Consider the following 16,733-nt stretch of genomic DNA (forward strand, 5'->3'; position numbering starts at 1 on the left):
AACAAAACATTCATCTAATAAAAAAAAATTAAAACATGAAACTTTTATAGTGTCACGTATGTGTCAAGGGCGGTGCCAAAATATGGTCACATGACTCAATCGATGCAATCGATGACGTCACTTCAAGCAAAACTATCCCGATGTCATATCTATATACATATCTCCTAAACGAAACATCATAAGACAACCAAGCTTGGTATGTGTCATTAAGTTATATGCAACAACAATGTATTGTATCAACACCAACAAAATCAACATCAATATCATCACCGATAACAACACAATCTTCACTATCATCATCAAAAGTCGTCGTCGTCGTCGACTTTACTTTTTTTATCGTCGTAATCTTTGCCATCATCAGCATAGCCGCATTATTAACATAATAACAACCATCACTAAAGTAGAAATCAAAGAAAGCTTGCACGCACCAGAAGTGTGATCAGCTGATGGCCCGGTTCCATAGGTTGAGGTGGGGCCCTTATTCCTCGACCAATCGAAATCATCTGTTCCTTGTTCGTTTGTCCAATTGCAGAAGTCGCGATCGAAGTTGCAGTCCCCTAAAAAAATAATCAATGAACATTGCTAGAATTAACGAAGGGTTTTAGACAGAAATAACGGCAGCCATATTGATATAGGCTGCTATCCTGCCTTTAACTGTATGAAAATCTCCGTCATCGCCACTCAGACACAGACATACAGTGGAATCTCCATAGAGCGGACACTTTCTAAAATCATGTTTTTCCTGCCAGTCAAACTCTTCACACCTTCACGTTACGGACACTTTTCGAAGTCCCAAAGGGTTTTTATATAAACGAAAATTGAATAATTACAATGTCCCGATACTAATAGATTAAATGCAAACTTACCAGGTTCGCTTGAATACACCAAAGCAAAGAGACTAAAGAGAAGATGAACCACATAGGCCATCAGGGATACGGCCTCTTGGGGTAAATAGATGTTCCCTTGAGCTCTACGCGCTCAAAATTACCAGTGTCGAGAGCCCCTAGATATTATCATAATGATATGTATAAGTATTTGACTATTATCATATTGATATGTACATATCAATATTTGGGTGACCTTCAAACCCGCTCGGTCAATCTCTGGGAGGCCTGGGTCTAAGGGCTTTTCAATATTAGTGAGATAAAAATTGGCCAAGCTGTCAGGTTTTTTTTGACAAATTCTCGCCACGAGTCTCAAATTGACAGGAATCAGCATTTTTCACTATATATTCTGGGGATCAGGGAGCGGGAAAACTTTAGCTATTCTAAATATAGGCATCAATGACCATATAAGGCAATGCAAACGAAGGACACTATCCTTGGGGAATGTGTTTGATATGCGTATATGTAACCATCAATCACTATGAGTGTCGAGATAACAGCCCCTAGATATTATCATAATGATATGTATAAGTATTTGACTATTATCATATTGATATGTACGTATATGTAACCATCAATCACTATGAGTGTCGAGATAACAGCCCCTAGATATTATCATAATGATATGTATAAGTATTTAACTATTATCATATTGATATTGTTGTCGCCATTATCCGGGCTCCCTGTGTTAGAGGCCTGGTTCCGAGCTTTGCGCGGTCGCATAGCCTCGTGCAAAACGTTTTCAGTTCGTCGAGAATTTCCTGGAGTTTTTTATTGGAGTTTTTGACCTGAATCTAATGAATATTGTATGGATTTGTTTTTGGATGGATTCCGCACCCGTGTAAGTATCATGCGTTTGTATAATTAGCGGAAATTGCCATAATTTTCATCTTCAGTATTTGTTTATTTCAGCGAATCTCGTGGTAATTCGTGATAATTTTGAAGTTGAAACTCGTGTAGAACTTTACCCGTGAATATCGACAAGTGGAAAATAAAAGTTGTGTTCATATCCAGAAGCATCTCATCTATCTGACCTATCTGAATTCCAACATCATTCGACGGAAGAGTAAATGAACACTGAGGATTATTATCTTGGAAACATGAGTGAAAACGAAGCTAGTAGTGAAGTCGAACGAATAGAAAGCAAGAAAAGGTCCCTAGGAGGCTACCTAGGGCGCGTGAGTATTCACATGAAAGAGCTCAAAACTTGTCTTGATGATCCCTCTAGAGCCAATGAAATACAGACAGCCTTGAATGAATTACAGTCGGCTTTGAATAACTATGAGGACTGCTATCAGTCGTACATTTTGGAAGAATTGGCAACCGATGAATTCAACAGAGTGAAAGAGAAATTTGAAGAAACTCGTAATGAGTGTGAAACTACTACCAAATTGGAAAATGAACGTTTGAAGAAAGGAAAGTCAAACTCAACTAAGTCAAGGCTGTCTAGTAGGTCTAGGAAATTAAGAGAGAAAATAGAAATGAAAAAGCTTCTTTTGCAACAAGAAGAAGAGATAGCTCAGCATCGAATGGATCTGGAACGTAAGAAAATAGAATTGGAATATGAACAGAAAGCGAGAGCATGTAAGCTCAAGTTCCAGGTTCAAATCGCAGAAAAGGAAGCCGAGTTATTAGAAGAGAGAGGGAGTGAGTCTGATAGTTGTGTGTCAGAAAAGTATAAAGGGGATGTAGGGGTCATGCCACCCATGTCTCAAGAGGAAAAGCTAATGAAATGGACCGAGCAATGTGACCCCATTCCTGATAATCCTAGACCAGACACACCTAAGCTAATGGAGGGCCCTTCCCATCCTAAAGACCCCATTCCTGAGAGAAAACCCCAGATTAATGACCAAGAAGCCCCCCCTAGTAGTTATAGGAAAACCCCGTTTGGTTTTCTTCCCGTGAACAGTACTGATATCATGTTAAAGCTGACCATGCTCCAAGCCATGCAACCTGTTAAGTTCTCTGGGAATCCAAGTGACTTTCCTAATTTTAGGAAGAGATTGAGAGATAATTTAGAAGATGAAATTTTAAGTGATTCACAAAAGGTTGAATTCCTACCGAAGTTCCTCTCGGGGGAGGCTTTTGAAGTTGTGGAGAGGGTTTCCGGTTGCAGCTATTCAGTGATAGTTGATATTTTGGAAGACCGATATGGGCAGCCAGCGACCGTCGCTGCTTCTTGTATTGACAATTTGACCAGAGGCCCAAGATTGAACAATCATGATTATAAGGGACTGAGGGATTTTGCAGAGCAACTTGAATCAGCCTCAAAGAAACTTGTTGGGGAATATGCTATTGAAGCCAGTACCATCTCAAACATGAAACAGATAGTTAGAAGGCTTCCCCAGTATTTAGTAAATAAATGGGGTGATGTATCCTACAAGATAAGAGAAAAGGGGGGTATCCCTAAGATTTCAGATTTGGCAGATTATGTGAAGAGGCAAGCAGCCATAAAGAATGACCCAGGTTTTGTTGACCTAAGCATGAGTGAGAACAAGGGTGGTGGTGATAAAAGACCCGAGCAGGGTGGGAAAGGCAAGAACTACCAGAAACAGACTTCTGTCTTTAAAACAGACATGGAAGGCTCACCCCCTGAAACTACTATGGGTAAACAAGCCCCAATTAAGACCTGTCCTTGCTGTCAAGGAGAACATAGGCTTTCAGACTGTGCAAATTTCAAGGGAAGGGACTTACCCGGCCGTTGGCGACTGGTAAAGGAGAAGAGATTGTGTCATATATGCCTTAGGCCAGGACATATGAGGGACAGATGCCATACAACCACTTTTTGTAACTGCAAAAGTGAGCGAAAACACCACACCTTGTTACATAACCCCCCTAGAGCTAAAGATGACCCTCCCAAAGAACTTAACTCGAGCGCAGGGGAGGGGACGACCGAGGGACCCCCTAGAAGAGACCATGCTCAGGGCACCCGGGGTGGGGAGCCACACAGGCAAACCGAGCAATACGCAACATTTTCTGAAAGAGCCACAAAAACGGTGTTACTACATGTTGTACCAGTTAAATTGATTGCCCCAAATGGGAACTCTCTGACAACGTATGGGCTACTGGATAATGGCTCAAGAGGAACTATGATAAGCTCGGAGGTTTCAGCGAAACTCGAACTTAAAGGTCATACTGAGGAAATATCCATCACCACCATGATGGGAAGTAGTAAGGAACAGATAGAGGTTGTGGAGTTTGAACTGCAACACGCAAGTGGTGAAGGGGATAGAATTCCCGTAACTGAGGGTTTGGTAACGAAGAAATTCAATGTCAACGAAAAGTGTCTTCCTAAAGATATTGACAGAGAGGCACACCCTCATCTGAGGGATATTGAGATTCCCTCGGTAGACATGCCTAAGGTTTCGGTTCTGATAGGAAAGGACGTTGGCTATGCGCATGAGGTGTTTGAAGTGCGTAGACCAGCGACGAAAGCCAGTGATTTGAAGGCTTTGAGAGGTCCTCTTGGATGGGTAATTACAGGAACCCTTCAAGGGGAGACCTCATGCAAGGAAGTAAACCTGAACTTTGCTGATTATAAAAAAGAACTTCAGCATCAGATTGAGCGGTTCTGGGATTTGGAGAGTTTCGGTACAAAGAGTGTTGGGACGGACAAGGGATCCCCAAGTTTTATATCGCACCATCTGTCCAGGGAAGACAGGAAGGCTATCGATAAGTTGGAGAAGACCATTACTAAGCGTGATGGTCACTATGAAACAGGCCTCCTGTGGCGGGATGATGATGTGACCCTACCTAATAACCGGAATGAAGCCGATAAAAGACTGAATAGTCTTGAAGCGTAAGTTTTCACGAGAGCCTGGATTGGAGGAGAAGTATCGAGCAGCCATGGAGAAGTATATCACTAAAGGGCATGCACGCAAACTCAGCCCAGAAGAAGCACAAGAGACTGGACCGAGAACTTGGTACTTACCTCATTTTGCAGTGACGAATATCAACAAACCTGGTAAGCTGAGGATAATGTTTGATGCTGCATCAGAGTACCAAGGTACTTCGTTGAATAAGAACTTGTTACATGGACCTGATTGTACAAACAGCCTGACTGGGGTGCTCCTACGGTTCAGGGAGGACAATGTTGCATTGGTAGCTGATATAGAAGGGATGTTCCTTCAGGTCGGAGTTAGAGAAGAAGACCAAGATTCTCTGCGATTTCTTTGGTGGGACAAAAGCTCTGATGACCCTCCAGAAGAATATGCCATGAACGTGCATGTCTTTGGGGCAACCGACTCGCCTTGTGCAGCCAACTGGACACTCAAGAAAACTACAACTGACAATGCTGGTGACTTTGGAGATACCACCATCGAAACTGTCCTGCATAATTTTTATGTGGATGATGTACTAAAAAGCGTAGACACGAGTGCGAGTGCAGTCACGCTTGCGAACGAGTTAACCGAACTTTGTGGTAGAGGAGGGTTCAACCTCACAAAGTTTATGAGTAACAGTAGGGAGGTCCTTGCTGAAGTGCCTATCGAGAAGAGGGCAGCACCAACGCTTGATTTAGATCTTGATGAACTCCCAGTCGAGCGGGCACTTGGAGTTAGATGGAACGTGGAGACAGACACCTTCGGGTTCAAGGTGAGCAACACTGAGAAGGCTGATACTATGAGAGGAGTACTATCGACAATCAGCTCTGTCTTTGACCCTTTGAACTTTGCTGCACCAGTGATAATGCGTGGCAAGCAGATCATGCAAGCCCTATGGATTCGGAAGGCACCATGGGACGAGCCGCTCAGTGGAGACATTCTGCGTCAGTGGCAGACATGGAAAAGGGAACTTGTACGGCTTGAAGATTTGTCCATCCCCCGATGCTACTTCAGCAGGCCAGACCATGAAGGTGTTGGACTACAACTCCATCACTTTAGTGATGCCTCGGAGGCAGGATACGGGTCAGTAAGCTACTTACGAATCGAGTACCCGGACGGAATGGTGGAGTGTGCTTTCGTCGCCGGAAAGTCAAGGAATGCACCTATTAAAGGCTCAACCATCCCAAGGCTGGAGCTACAAGGAGCCCTACTGGCAACACGGGTGGACCAAGCAGTTCGCCGAGAACTGGACCTGAAGCCTGACAGAGTCGTGTTTTGGACTGATTCGATGATAACACTTAACTATATCAATAATGAAACCCGCAGATTCCAGACGTATGTAGCCAACAGGGTTACAGAGATTCGCGAAGCGACTAATCCTGACCAATGGCGACACTGTCCGGGAAAACTAAATCCTTCCGACGAAGTAAGTCGAGGTCTAACCATAGATGAGTTTCTCCGGGATGAGCGATGGCTTAATGGTCCGAGTTTCTTGAGAGAGTCAGAAGATCAATGGCCAGATAATAAATTTGATGCCCTGTCTGAAGAAAGTCTGGAGACAAAGAAAGAAGTGTTCTTCACTGACCTGGAGCCAGGAGATGGCCTGGAAAAGCTTCTAACCGACACTTCTGATTGGATGAAGACCATTCGAAAGGTTGCGTGGGTAATGAAGTTTGTGGAGTGGTTGAAGACAAGAAAGCATGCAAAGCCTACTGAAAAGACACCTGGAGAGTCAGAGAACAAGCTAAGTCCAGACGACATAGAACGCGCCAAGCGACGAATAGCTGTACTAGTACAGCGGGAAAGTTTCCCTGAAGAAGTGAAGGCTCTGAAGGCAGGAAAGGAGGTGAATGTTGCTAGTGCTATCTTGAAGCTTAAGCCGGTCATGAAAGGCGATAAAGTTATGAGAGTTGGAGGAAGGATCTCGATGGCACCGATGAGTGATGATGCCAAGAATCCCATGATATTGCCGAAACAGAGTCATATCACTACTATCTTGATCCGCCACCTACACGAAAGCAACGGTCATTGTGGCGTGGAACAAGTACTATCCCTGCTGAGAGAGCAGTTTTGGATTGTGAAAGCGAGAGTGGTCATCAAGGCTGTTCTTGGAAGATGCATTCATTGTCGCAAGCAAAGAAGAACTACTTTGAAGCAAGAGATGGGAGATCTACCTAGAATTCGGATGATCCCTTACGAGCCACCCTTTACGTATACAGGTATTGACTATTTTGGACCGCTATATGTTAAGCGGGGAAGAGGAAGAGTGACTGAGAAGCGCTGGGGAGCTATCTTTGTTTGCATGAACTCCCGAGCAGTTCATCTCGAGTTAGCTAAGTCGCTAGAGACGGATGATTTCATACTCGCTCTGATGAGGTTCCTGAATCGCAGGGGCCATGTTGTGGAACTGTGGTCGGATAACGGGTCCAATTTTGTGGGAGCTGATCGGGAGATACGTGAACATCTGGAAGGAATGGATCATGACAAGATCGAACGTGAGTGTTCTGCGAAAGGATGCAAGTGGATCTTTAATCCACCTGGAGCCACCCACATGTCAGGCGTGTGGGAGAGGATGGTGAGAGTCGTCAAGCGAAGTCTGAAGGCGATCCTGGGGAAGAACCCCCTCAACGATGAAGTGCTGACCACCGTGTTTACTGAGGCAGAACGTATCGCGAATTCAAGACCGCTAACCCGGAATCCAGAGAATCCTGATGATGAGGATCCTCTTACGCCCAATCACTTTCTGAACGTGCGACCTACGATGAATCTTCCTACGGATACGGATGAACGGGCAGATAAGTACAGTCGGAAGCGGTGGAGACAAGCGCAATTACTTGCTAACCACTACTGGCGTCGCTGGTTGAAAGAGTACATTCCTTCCTTGCAAGTTCGAAGCAAGTGGAACAGGAAACAGCGAAACCTACACGTCGGAGATATAGTGCTCGTTGCGGACGACAACGTTGGACGAAACAACTGGCCTCTTGCGCGCGTGATTAATGTGTTTCCTGGCGTGGATGGATTGGTAAGGAGTGCAGAGGTGCGCGGTAAAGGGACGACCTACAAGCGCCCGGTAACCAAGTTGTGTCTGCTGGAAGCCGAGGATGAGGATGTCTAGATACGGATCGGATTGGAGACTCAAGGGACAGACGTAGATAGTGTAATATAGAACGGACATTAGCGTTATGACAATACGTTTATAGTTATGAACCTCCTCCGCAGGAGTTCATGGGGGGCGGGATGTTGTCGCCATTATCCGGGCTCCCTGTGTTAGAGGCCTGGTTCCGAGCTTTGCGCGGTCGCATAGCCTCGTGCAAAACGTTTTCAGTTCGTCGAGAATTTCCTGGAGTTTTTTATTGGAGTTTTTGACCTGAATCTAATGAATATTGTATGGATTTGTTTTTGGATGGATTCCGCACCCGTGTAAGTATCATGCGTTTGTATAATTAGCGGAAATTGCCATAATTTTCATCTTCAGTATTTGTTTATTTCAGCGAATCTCGTGGTAATTCGTGATAATTTTGAAGTTGAAACTCGTGTAGAACTTTACCCGTGAATATCGACAAGTGGAAAATAAAAGTTGTGTTCATATCCAGAAGCATCTCATCTATCTGACCTATCTGAATTCCAACAGATATGTACGTATATGTAACCATCAATCACTATGAGTGTCGAGATAACAGCCCCTAGATATTATCATAATGATATGTATAAGTATTTAACTAGTATTATATTGATATGTATGTATATGTAACCATCGATTACCATTAGTGTCGAGATAGCCCCTATATATTAGCAGTGCCGCGAAGCCCCATAGGTATAGAGAAATGGTGTATAACTAAGCGACTCAGTTGTTGTGGTCATCGCGCGGGTACCCTGTGTGTCGCTCGCCCGCCTACCCATTCGCCAACACCAATCATGATAACTTCGCAAAAGGTCCCTTCCGTGCACTTATTATACTAGAATACATTTTTACTATCCTTAACCCTATTCAGACCGGGCTTTTTGGAGCTTCCTATTACCAGGGGAAAGGGGGGAGGCTTTCGCCCCCCATCCGTAACTTTTGAGCCATTGGAGCTATTATGACCAAATTTTCAAAGAATCATTATCTGACAAAGAGAAACAAAATGATATAGCAACACAATATGACATTATAATGGCCACGCAAATTAAAAGAACGCTTTAATGACCACCGCAGAACTGCAGACTCCCAATCTCGATCTATACTAACCCACGCCGCTGAACACTTCCTAAAACCTAACAATTCTGCTTCTGACATAGAGCTCATACCTATTAAAAAAAAAATAAGAAATATCCGAAAATCCATCCGCAAAGCAAGAGAAGCCCCACTGATAGCTCACGCTGGCACTCTTGAACCCGGTGGCCTCAACCGGCGTGAATAGAAACCGTTTAATTAGCATACTATGGCTATAGTATTCATGTGTTAATTGTCCGATTTTTTTCCTTTACAATGTGAAGATTTCAAATTGTAAGCTTATTTGAGTTCAGTGTTTAACGAAACGATCTTTGTTTGTTTGTTTGTTTTACTTTCTTTTGCTTTGAGGTTGCCAACTATGACCAGATAAACAATAGTTACTCCAGCTTTCTTTTATTGAAAGATATCGAGGATTTTGTGAATTCTAAGACCATTGAAATTTAAAATGACTTTGAGATAACTTAACCTTCACATTATACTCTAATACTCTCGTTATTAGTCTCACATGATAAATGGGTGTATAGTATGCACCATGATTTAGTCTATCATGAAATTTTTGACCAGATAATTAAGCACCGTGTACAGAAGTGATCAGGCCTGTGTCCAGGTTTTTTTCTTGGAGGGGGGGGGGGGGGGGGGTGGTGCGAAATCCGAAAAATATGGGCCTCAGTTATCTGGGGGTGGGGGGGGGGGGGGGGTTACGGGTAGTGAGTACTCCGATAGAAACTGACCACCCCTGTAGTGTCTCCACGGGACGTTTATTGTCGGATTTGGCTACATACCAGAGTGAGCTACCTTTACTTAGGTTAGCGGAATTAGTGCTCACGCTTAACTGTTTCTCCTTCTCAGGTGACTTCTACAAGCAATTCAACGGTGTTGCCATGGGGACTAAGATGGGACATAGCTACGCTAACGTTTTCGTCAATTATGTCGAGGAACAGGTCTTCGAGATATGACGCCCCCGTACCACTCTTCTATGGTCGTTATATCGATGACTGCATTGGTGCAGCATCCTGCTCGAGACCTGAACTCGATCGCTTCATTTCTTACGTCAACAACTTTCACCCTGCACTCGATTTTACTTGGAAAACATCTGAGACCTAGGTCACCTCTCTGGATATTTCACTCTCCATCATGGATGGTCATCTAGCCACTTTAATCAGTGTACTACAAAGCCCACTGACTTACCGAGTTTTCTTATTTTCTCTTCATCTTAACATGTTAAAACTGCTGTCTCCTTATTCAACTTTGCGGTATGATCTGCATCGGAAAAACCGGTCGCATGATCTACACGCGTTTTTGTGGACACCGCAACGATGTAATCAACCGTCGGACATTCAAACCAGTTTCTAGGTATTTTAACCTCCCAGGACACTCTGTCCACCACTTGTCTATTTGTGGAGTTCTTTACACAACGGTTCAAATGACTCTCGCATCCAGAAAGAGAATAGAATTATTTTCTCTCTTGGCTGTAGAGCCCCTCTAGGTATTAACAAAAAACTGCCCTTTGCATAGATAATTACGATTTCTTTAGCGCGCAAAGCTCTAATTGCCTATTGTTCCTTGTTCCTTCGTCCGACCGCGCGCGCGGCGCCGGCTTATTGCCTATTGTTCGCACACTATACTATACTATACTATACTATACTATACTATACTATACTATACTATACTATACTATACTATACTATACTATACTATACTATACTATACTATACTATACTATACTATACTATACTATACTATACTATACTATACTATACTACACTACACTACACTACACTACACTACACTACACTACACTGCACTGCACTGCACTGCACTGCACTGCACTGCACTGCACTGCACTGCACTGCACTGCACTGCACTGCACTGCACTGCACTGCACTGCACTGCACTGCACTGCACTGCACTGCACTGCACTTAACTGCACTTAACTGTACTGTACTTAACTGTACTGTACTTAACTGTACTGTACTGTACTGTGCTGTGCTGTGCTGTGCTGTGCTGTGCTGTGCTGTGCTGTGCTGTGCTGTGCTGTGCTGTGCTGTGCTGTGCTGTGCTGTGCTGTGCTGTGCTGTGCTGTGCTGTGCTGTGCTGTGCTGTGCTGTGCTGTGCTGTGCTGTGCTGTGCTGTGCTGTGCTGTGCTGTGCTGTGCTGTGCTGTGCTGTGCTGTGCTGTGCTGTGCTGTGCTGTGCTGTGCTGTGCTGTGCTGTGCTGTGCTGTGCTGTGCTGTGCTGTGCTGTGCTGTGCTGTGCTGTGCTGTGCTGTGCTGTGCTGTGCTGTGCTGTGCTGTGCTGTGCTGTGCTGTGCTGTGCTGTGCTGTGCTGCACTGCACTGCACTGTACTGCACTGTACTGTACTGTACTGTACTGTACTGTACTGTACTATTTATTGATTAGTGCTAAAACAGCAACTTTTGATTGGGGCTAATTTGATCCCGTCGTCCAGGGGGAACTTGTCGTTTTGGCCCCATTTTTGGGAGCTTTATCAGCTCTTTCAATTTTACAGTGTAAAACTATTACTTACCTAATATTTCTTCGATCTTGTTTTTGCTCCTTTGCTGCCTCACACTGTGGATTCAAACAGTTTAGTGCAAATGAGCAAATAGACGAGGATTTCAAGGCATTAATAAGACCCTGAACGTTTTCCTAATGGAGGCAAATAATGTTGCCTTGACGAATAAAAGCAACTTCTCACCGCCATAAGAAAACCTACACAATTAAGCTACCTCCGATGGTCTCAAGTAGACAACTGTATTTATTTTTTCCCGATTTGCAAACATTGTACCCGCCTTTCTAGCTCGTCAACCACTCAGTAGCAGAATTAATAGTGTGTTGCCCCAATTACGGACGTCCCCAATTACGGAAAGTTTGCATCGAAAGCCTCTTTAAAATATACGCAAGCGAATAAAACAATCTTACGTTACCTCATTAGTAACAAATACTCATACTCACTTGTGTTTTAGTAATTAAGTTGATGGCGTTATTACCAGTGGGAAAATTCAAGTTTTTTGAAGGTGAGTCGAACTTTTGTTCGCGTAGTGTGAAAGTTAACAGTGCAGTGATTTCACGCTTTACATAACACAGTCCTTCTGGTAAATTAGAGTTAAGAAAATATCATATTTTTGGTGGGAATGAAGCACAGTGAATTACTTTACATACAATAGTTCTTTGATCTCGCTTCTAATTTAGAAGAATGAAGGCGTTTTGAGCATTTACAGTGCTTGTTCACGAAGTATGCCTAAACACGGACAAAAAAGACTGCCTATTGGACATATGTTTTAAAGGATAATAGGAATCAGTTTTTGCATTTAAACTACATTTTGGATGGATTTAGGTACATATTAACGTTGTGTCAAAAAACGCTAGCAAAAAATTGCAACATAATTAGCAGCTTCAAATATTTAGTTCGTTAAACTTTCTCAATACATTCTAAGGGCTATGTAGATAGGCAAAACTATAAATTACTGCCTTTTAAGCACGTCCGGGATATAAGTTTGTTTCTTTCTCGATGCTTTTATCATCAGGTTACAATAATTATTTTGAATGTGACTGTTTAATGTCATTTTTTGGGGAACCCATTCAGAAGTAAGAAAAGTAGAAACGCCTGCTACGTTTCACAAATAATGATACAAAGCCGTCTGTCTACGGCAAAAGGTTCAAAACAAGATGAAGTGAGAAAAAGATTTGTTGCATTTTTAGAAAGTTTAGTCAGTAAAACTTAATAAGACTATCGTTATATGCCAAATTCCATGATTATTTTTCGACGAAAGTCTACGGATTCAAACGGATGAATTTGTAATTTAGAGAGCGCGCAATTATCAAGCTAACTTAATTGCTAAAAGGCTGTTCGTAGATCCACATAATAAAAGAGGGCTTTGCTAAATTAGAAAAAAAAATATTTTAATATTATAAGCATAGGAAATATATGGGAGAAGTTAAGAAAATCGTTTCTGAAGTTTGTGCCCGGAATTGGGGCCATTTGACCTGGGTTAGGACAAATCAGTGACACATACTTTTCGAACACGGCACCGTAAACTTAAAACAATAGGTATATATTTTATAAGTTTTTTTATTAGGTTAAAGTCCAATCTTGTTACTGGCAAAATATCAAAAGTGTTCTTTTTATTACAAAAAAGTTATGGCGCTTAATGCAAAAACCGTCTTTCATTGGGTCAACACACTGTACCTAAGTTTTCATTGAACCACACGCAAATCAAGTTAACTGCTACCGGTCAATATATGTTGTCCTTTTTTTTGATTTAACACTTTTATTTTTGCACCCCTTATCATGATAAGCATAAAATCTATATAAATATGTTTATATTTTTAAAGATTATTATTTTTCTATGATTTTTTTCTTAAGAATATATACAAATTACATTATCCCATCACGGGGCTAAACAAAAAATTGCACATACAACACAGAACAAATATCATGTCACACAGTCGCCACATTTTAGCCAGATTTAAGTATCAAATTTTAAGAAATCCTATTTTTTAGGTGTACCGGGACCTCATTAGTTAATTTTGCTGCATAACGCTCTACTTTCTCTGTATGGACATGGTATTGCTTGAACATGGGTAGGGAAGGTACCTTATGCACTTCTCTTGCTCTATAAATACATAATTTATACGTAAGAATAACAAGTTTGATGTGGAGGTATCTGACCAAACTCCAAACAAAATATTCCTCATTTCAATATTAGGAATATCCCATCCGAACTCCTTCAACCATTCACGAATCTGATAGAACAGGCTCCTTGACCATTCAACAAACAAATGTTTCACAGTTTCTAATTAAGTAAAATAAATGAACTGTTAGAACTACTCACTTTTTAAAGCGAAAGAGGTCTTTCTTAAGATAAAGGTAATTATTTTGACAATTACTTAACACTATTCACTATTCAGACCGGGCTTTTTGGGGCTTCCTCTGACCGACCAAAATCCTAATAAGTTATCATAATCAGTTCTTATTCAAAAAGTGACCAATTTTCTTCAAAAAAATTGTCTTTGTGTCGTCACGATGACGTCACTTAAGTGAGCAGAAACGGGCAATATATTTTTTTTAGATGTGTATTTCTGTATGTCTTTTTTCGATAATCTTGCAGTAGAAATATATTATTAGTGAAACTAGTTCTATGACAACAATATATGACACTTGTGACGTCATTGATTGGCATGGTACCTTTAATATAGCATAAGTTTGCAACTGGACTCTTTATTAAAGTAATAATTTAAATATCTTTCCCAAAAATGCTTTTCTACTTTTTATTCAAACTAGAGGAATATAAAAGGTTTTTGTCAAATTTAGATGTCAGTTTTAAAAAAAATAGCGATTTTAGCTAATTATGTGACATCAGCATCCGCTTGGATCCGTTATCTTGAATCCGCCATCTTGGATTTAATTAAAGTTATTAATCAATAAAAACTGTTTGGCAAAAGATGAAGCTTTTTGACAATATTTAATCTTCGTTTCAAGTTGTATTAATGATTTCGGGTAGATGTGAATGTTTTAGTTATTTCTACAAGCACTATTTCGAGAAGGTAAAAAATTGACAAAAAAGCCACCACCTCTCCCCCCCTAAAATAGAGATGTAAATTTTTATTGTGTGTTTTTTTTTATTGTGTTTTTTTTTTATTGTGTTTTTTAACTTGGTATAAAACATTTTTATGACACGGATTTACGTTAAGCACGTCGTATTAATAGTTGATCTTAACGACCTAAAGTGTTTTGCCAAATTTTCATGAAACCTATGTTTCAAAACTCGGTTGCTATGGTTACCAGGGTAAACATATCAAAATTTAGTTTACACCAAACTGATCCCAGATGCATTCTAGGAAAATTAATCAAATTTCAATGCTCTAGCCCTACTAGTTCAATTTTTTTTACAGATCAATGTTGCTGAGGGCCTCAAAAGCCCCCCCCCCGGTCTGAATAGGGTTAAAAGCAGTTTATATAGAAAATATCTATAATATGTATTGTTTGAATTGGTATAAAGTGTCCTACAATTCTTTTTCTATTGTTTCACCTATACTTGTTTCGATTTTTTAAAAGAATATTGGCTTGTGATATTGGAGGATTCAGTTTGCTAGATACTACATATTTGTATATTATTCTCGACGTTTTTCCCCATTTCATAATATTTATCTCCCACACGAATACGTGTCTTCTTTCCTGTTGCTGTTTTATACGTGGGATCTAGGGAAAATAACACAAAATAGTGTATCTTAATGGGGTTTTAACATAAATGCATGAAACTTGTCAAGTGAGTTTATCCTGTGAAACAGCAACTAAATATGTAAGGGACTAAAAGGCGGCCATTTTTTTTTTTTTTTTTTTTTTATCAAAATGATAGGACATTGTCTTTGTATTAGTAACCTGTATAACGCTGCAGACACCGCATATCGCCTCCCTGCTCCAACCGACATCCAATCGGCTACTTCGGATTGGTTTTTCTTTTGGCAAAAAAACTGGACCTTTTGTTAATTTAATCAACTGTAAATAATTTTTTCATGCCAATGTGTGTACCAGTTTTTGAACATCACTTATATCGACCGATAAGGAAATAAGTGAGTTCCTCATATCGTGAGGAGCTCACCTAGGAAAAGGATACAGTACATTTTCAACTTATTGGATTTGATCATTTTTATATGAGGTTGGAAACGCAATTACTAACAAAATCAATAGGATCGCTTTTCGGGTGGATTTTGTAATTCAGGTTACGTCTAGCTATACTGTCTACTACATCCTTTCCTGTATCTAGGTGGCTAGCTTGTCAGCTTTAGATTATAGATTTTGTTAACCATCCGCTAGGACGCTTTTACGATCTTCATCAATCGTACCCGCCTTTAGAGCTGGTCAACAACGCAATACCAGACTGCCGAATAAAACCGCAGTCATGTAGTCTAACTAGCTAGGCATTATTCTTATAACTTTAGATTTATTTAATTTCATTAATCAACTGATTTGATGAGGGCCAATAGTATTTTATCCCCTAATAATCGATGTTTGCCTCAATAAAAATATTTATTAAAATTATTAATATTTTACAGCTTACTAATATACTCGCTGTTATTAAAATAGAGTCACCAAAACTTTTTATGTCGAAACGAATATATAATAGGATATCTTAGAAAAAGGAATTTTTTTGTATTAACAATACTAGTCTGATATATGACCCTAGTCAGATAAAGGATCTTTGTAGCTGAGAAATCACCGAGCATGTTTGCTGAATGATGTTTTGCTTTTGAGAAGGTAAGTTAGGGAAAGTTCATTTATTATCCCGAGGGAAGGTGGGTGAGGATTCCGATAAACGAAAGGGATAAAATTAGTTGCCCCCCTCCCCCCCCCTTGCAGGAGGAGCAAAATTTCTCATGCCCTATTTTCCCCTATATTATCGGTGCCCCTCTCCCCTCCCCCAGGAAACCGAAGAAGAAAGAAACGCAAACGATTATGTCAAGGTAACGCAAGCAAGAGATGATCGGAAAGTGGAAGGAAAAAAGCTGGTCGGAATGTGGAAGAAAAAAAATTCGCTGAAAACATTAATTATGAAAAAGTGAATTTCTCAAACGTGCGACTAAATCCATGTTGATGTTATATATGACGCAAAAGAAGCAAAATAGCTTTTCCTTCTTCTCCTTGCCAGAAAAGCGAAGCACGAGAAAGAAAAGACATAGAGGAAGGCACCAAATCAGATATGTGTAAGCAAGGATGTTGATGACAAAAAATGAGCAGTTCTGGCATTAGAACGTTTTGTTAATAATTTTGAATATGGAACATAAGCACTTTATAAATACCATATAGCGGAAATCA

The 16,733-nt window shown here is 40.9% G+C and overlaps 2 protein-coding genes across 2 annotated transcripts; both read left to right on the forward strand.

Moving 5' to 3' along the window:
- The first annotated feature begins 1,541 nt into the window (after positions 1-1,541).
- Positions 1,542-4,830, forward strand: LOC125563083. The gene is made up of 2 exons (XM_048727836.1): positions 1,542-1,725; positions 1,797-4,830. The coding sequence occupies exon 2, from the start codon at positions 1,955-1,957 to the stop codon at positions 4,685-4,687; it is 2,733 nt and encodes a 910-aa protein (XP_048583793.1). The 5' UTR covers positions 1,542-1,725; positions 1,797-1,954; the 3' UTR covers positions 4,688-4,830.
- On the forward strand, positions 4,731-8,297 carry LOC116612509. Its single transcript, XM_048727835.1, has 2 exons — positions 4,731-8,125; positions 8,197-8,297. The coding sequence occupies exon 1, from the start codon at positions 4,731-4,733 to the stop codon at positions 7,818-7,820; it is 3,090 nt and encodes a 1,029-aa protein (XP_048583792.1). The 3' UTR covers positions 7,821-8,125; positions 8,197-8,297.
- Positions 8,298-16,733: the final 8,436 nt, after the last annotated feature.

The sequence above is a fragment of the Nematostella vectensis genome, chromosome 5 (assembly GCF_932526225.1).
Source record: "Nematostella vectensis chromosome 5, jaNemVect1.1, whole genome shotgun sequence".
Lineage (NCBI taxonomy): Eukaryota > Metazoa > Cnidaria > Anthozoa > Actiniaria > Edwardsiidae > Nematostella > Nematostella vectensis.

What these genes read in the sequence shown, in the direction of transcription:
- LOC116612509 (XM_048727835.1), top strand. Translation starts at nt 4,731, where the DNA reads ATGGAGAAGTATATCACTAAAGGGCATGCACGCAAACTCAGCCCAGAA.
- LOC125563083 (XM_048727836.1), top strand. Translation starts at nt 1,955, where the DNA reads ATGAACACTGAGGATTATTATCTTGGAAACATGAGTGAAAACGAAGCT.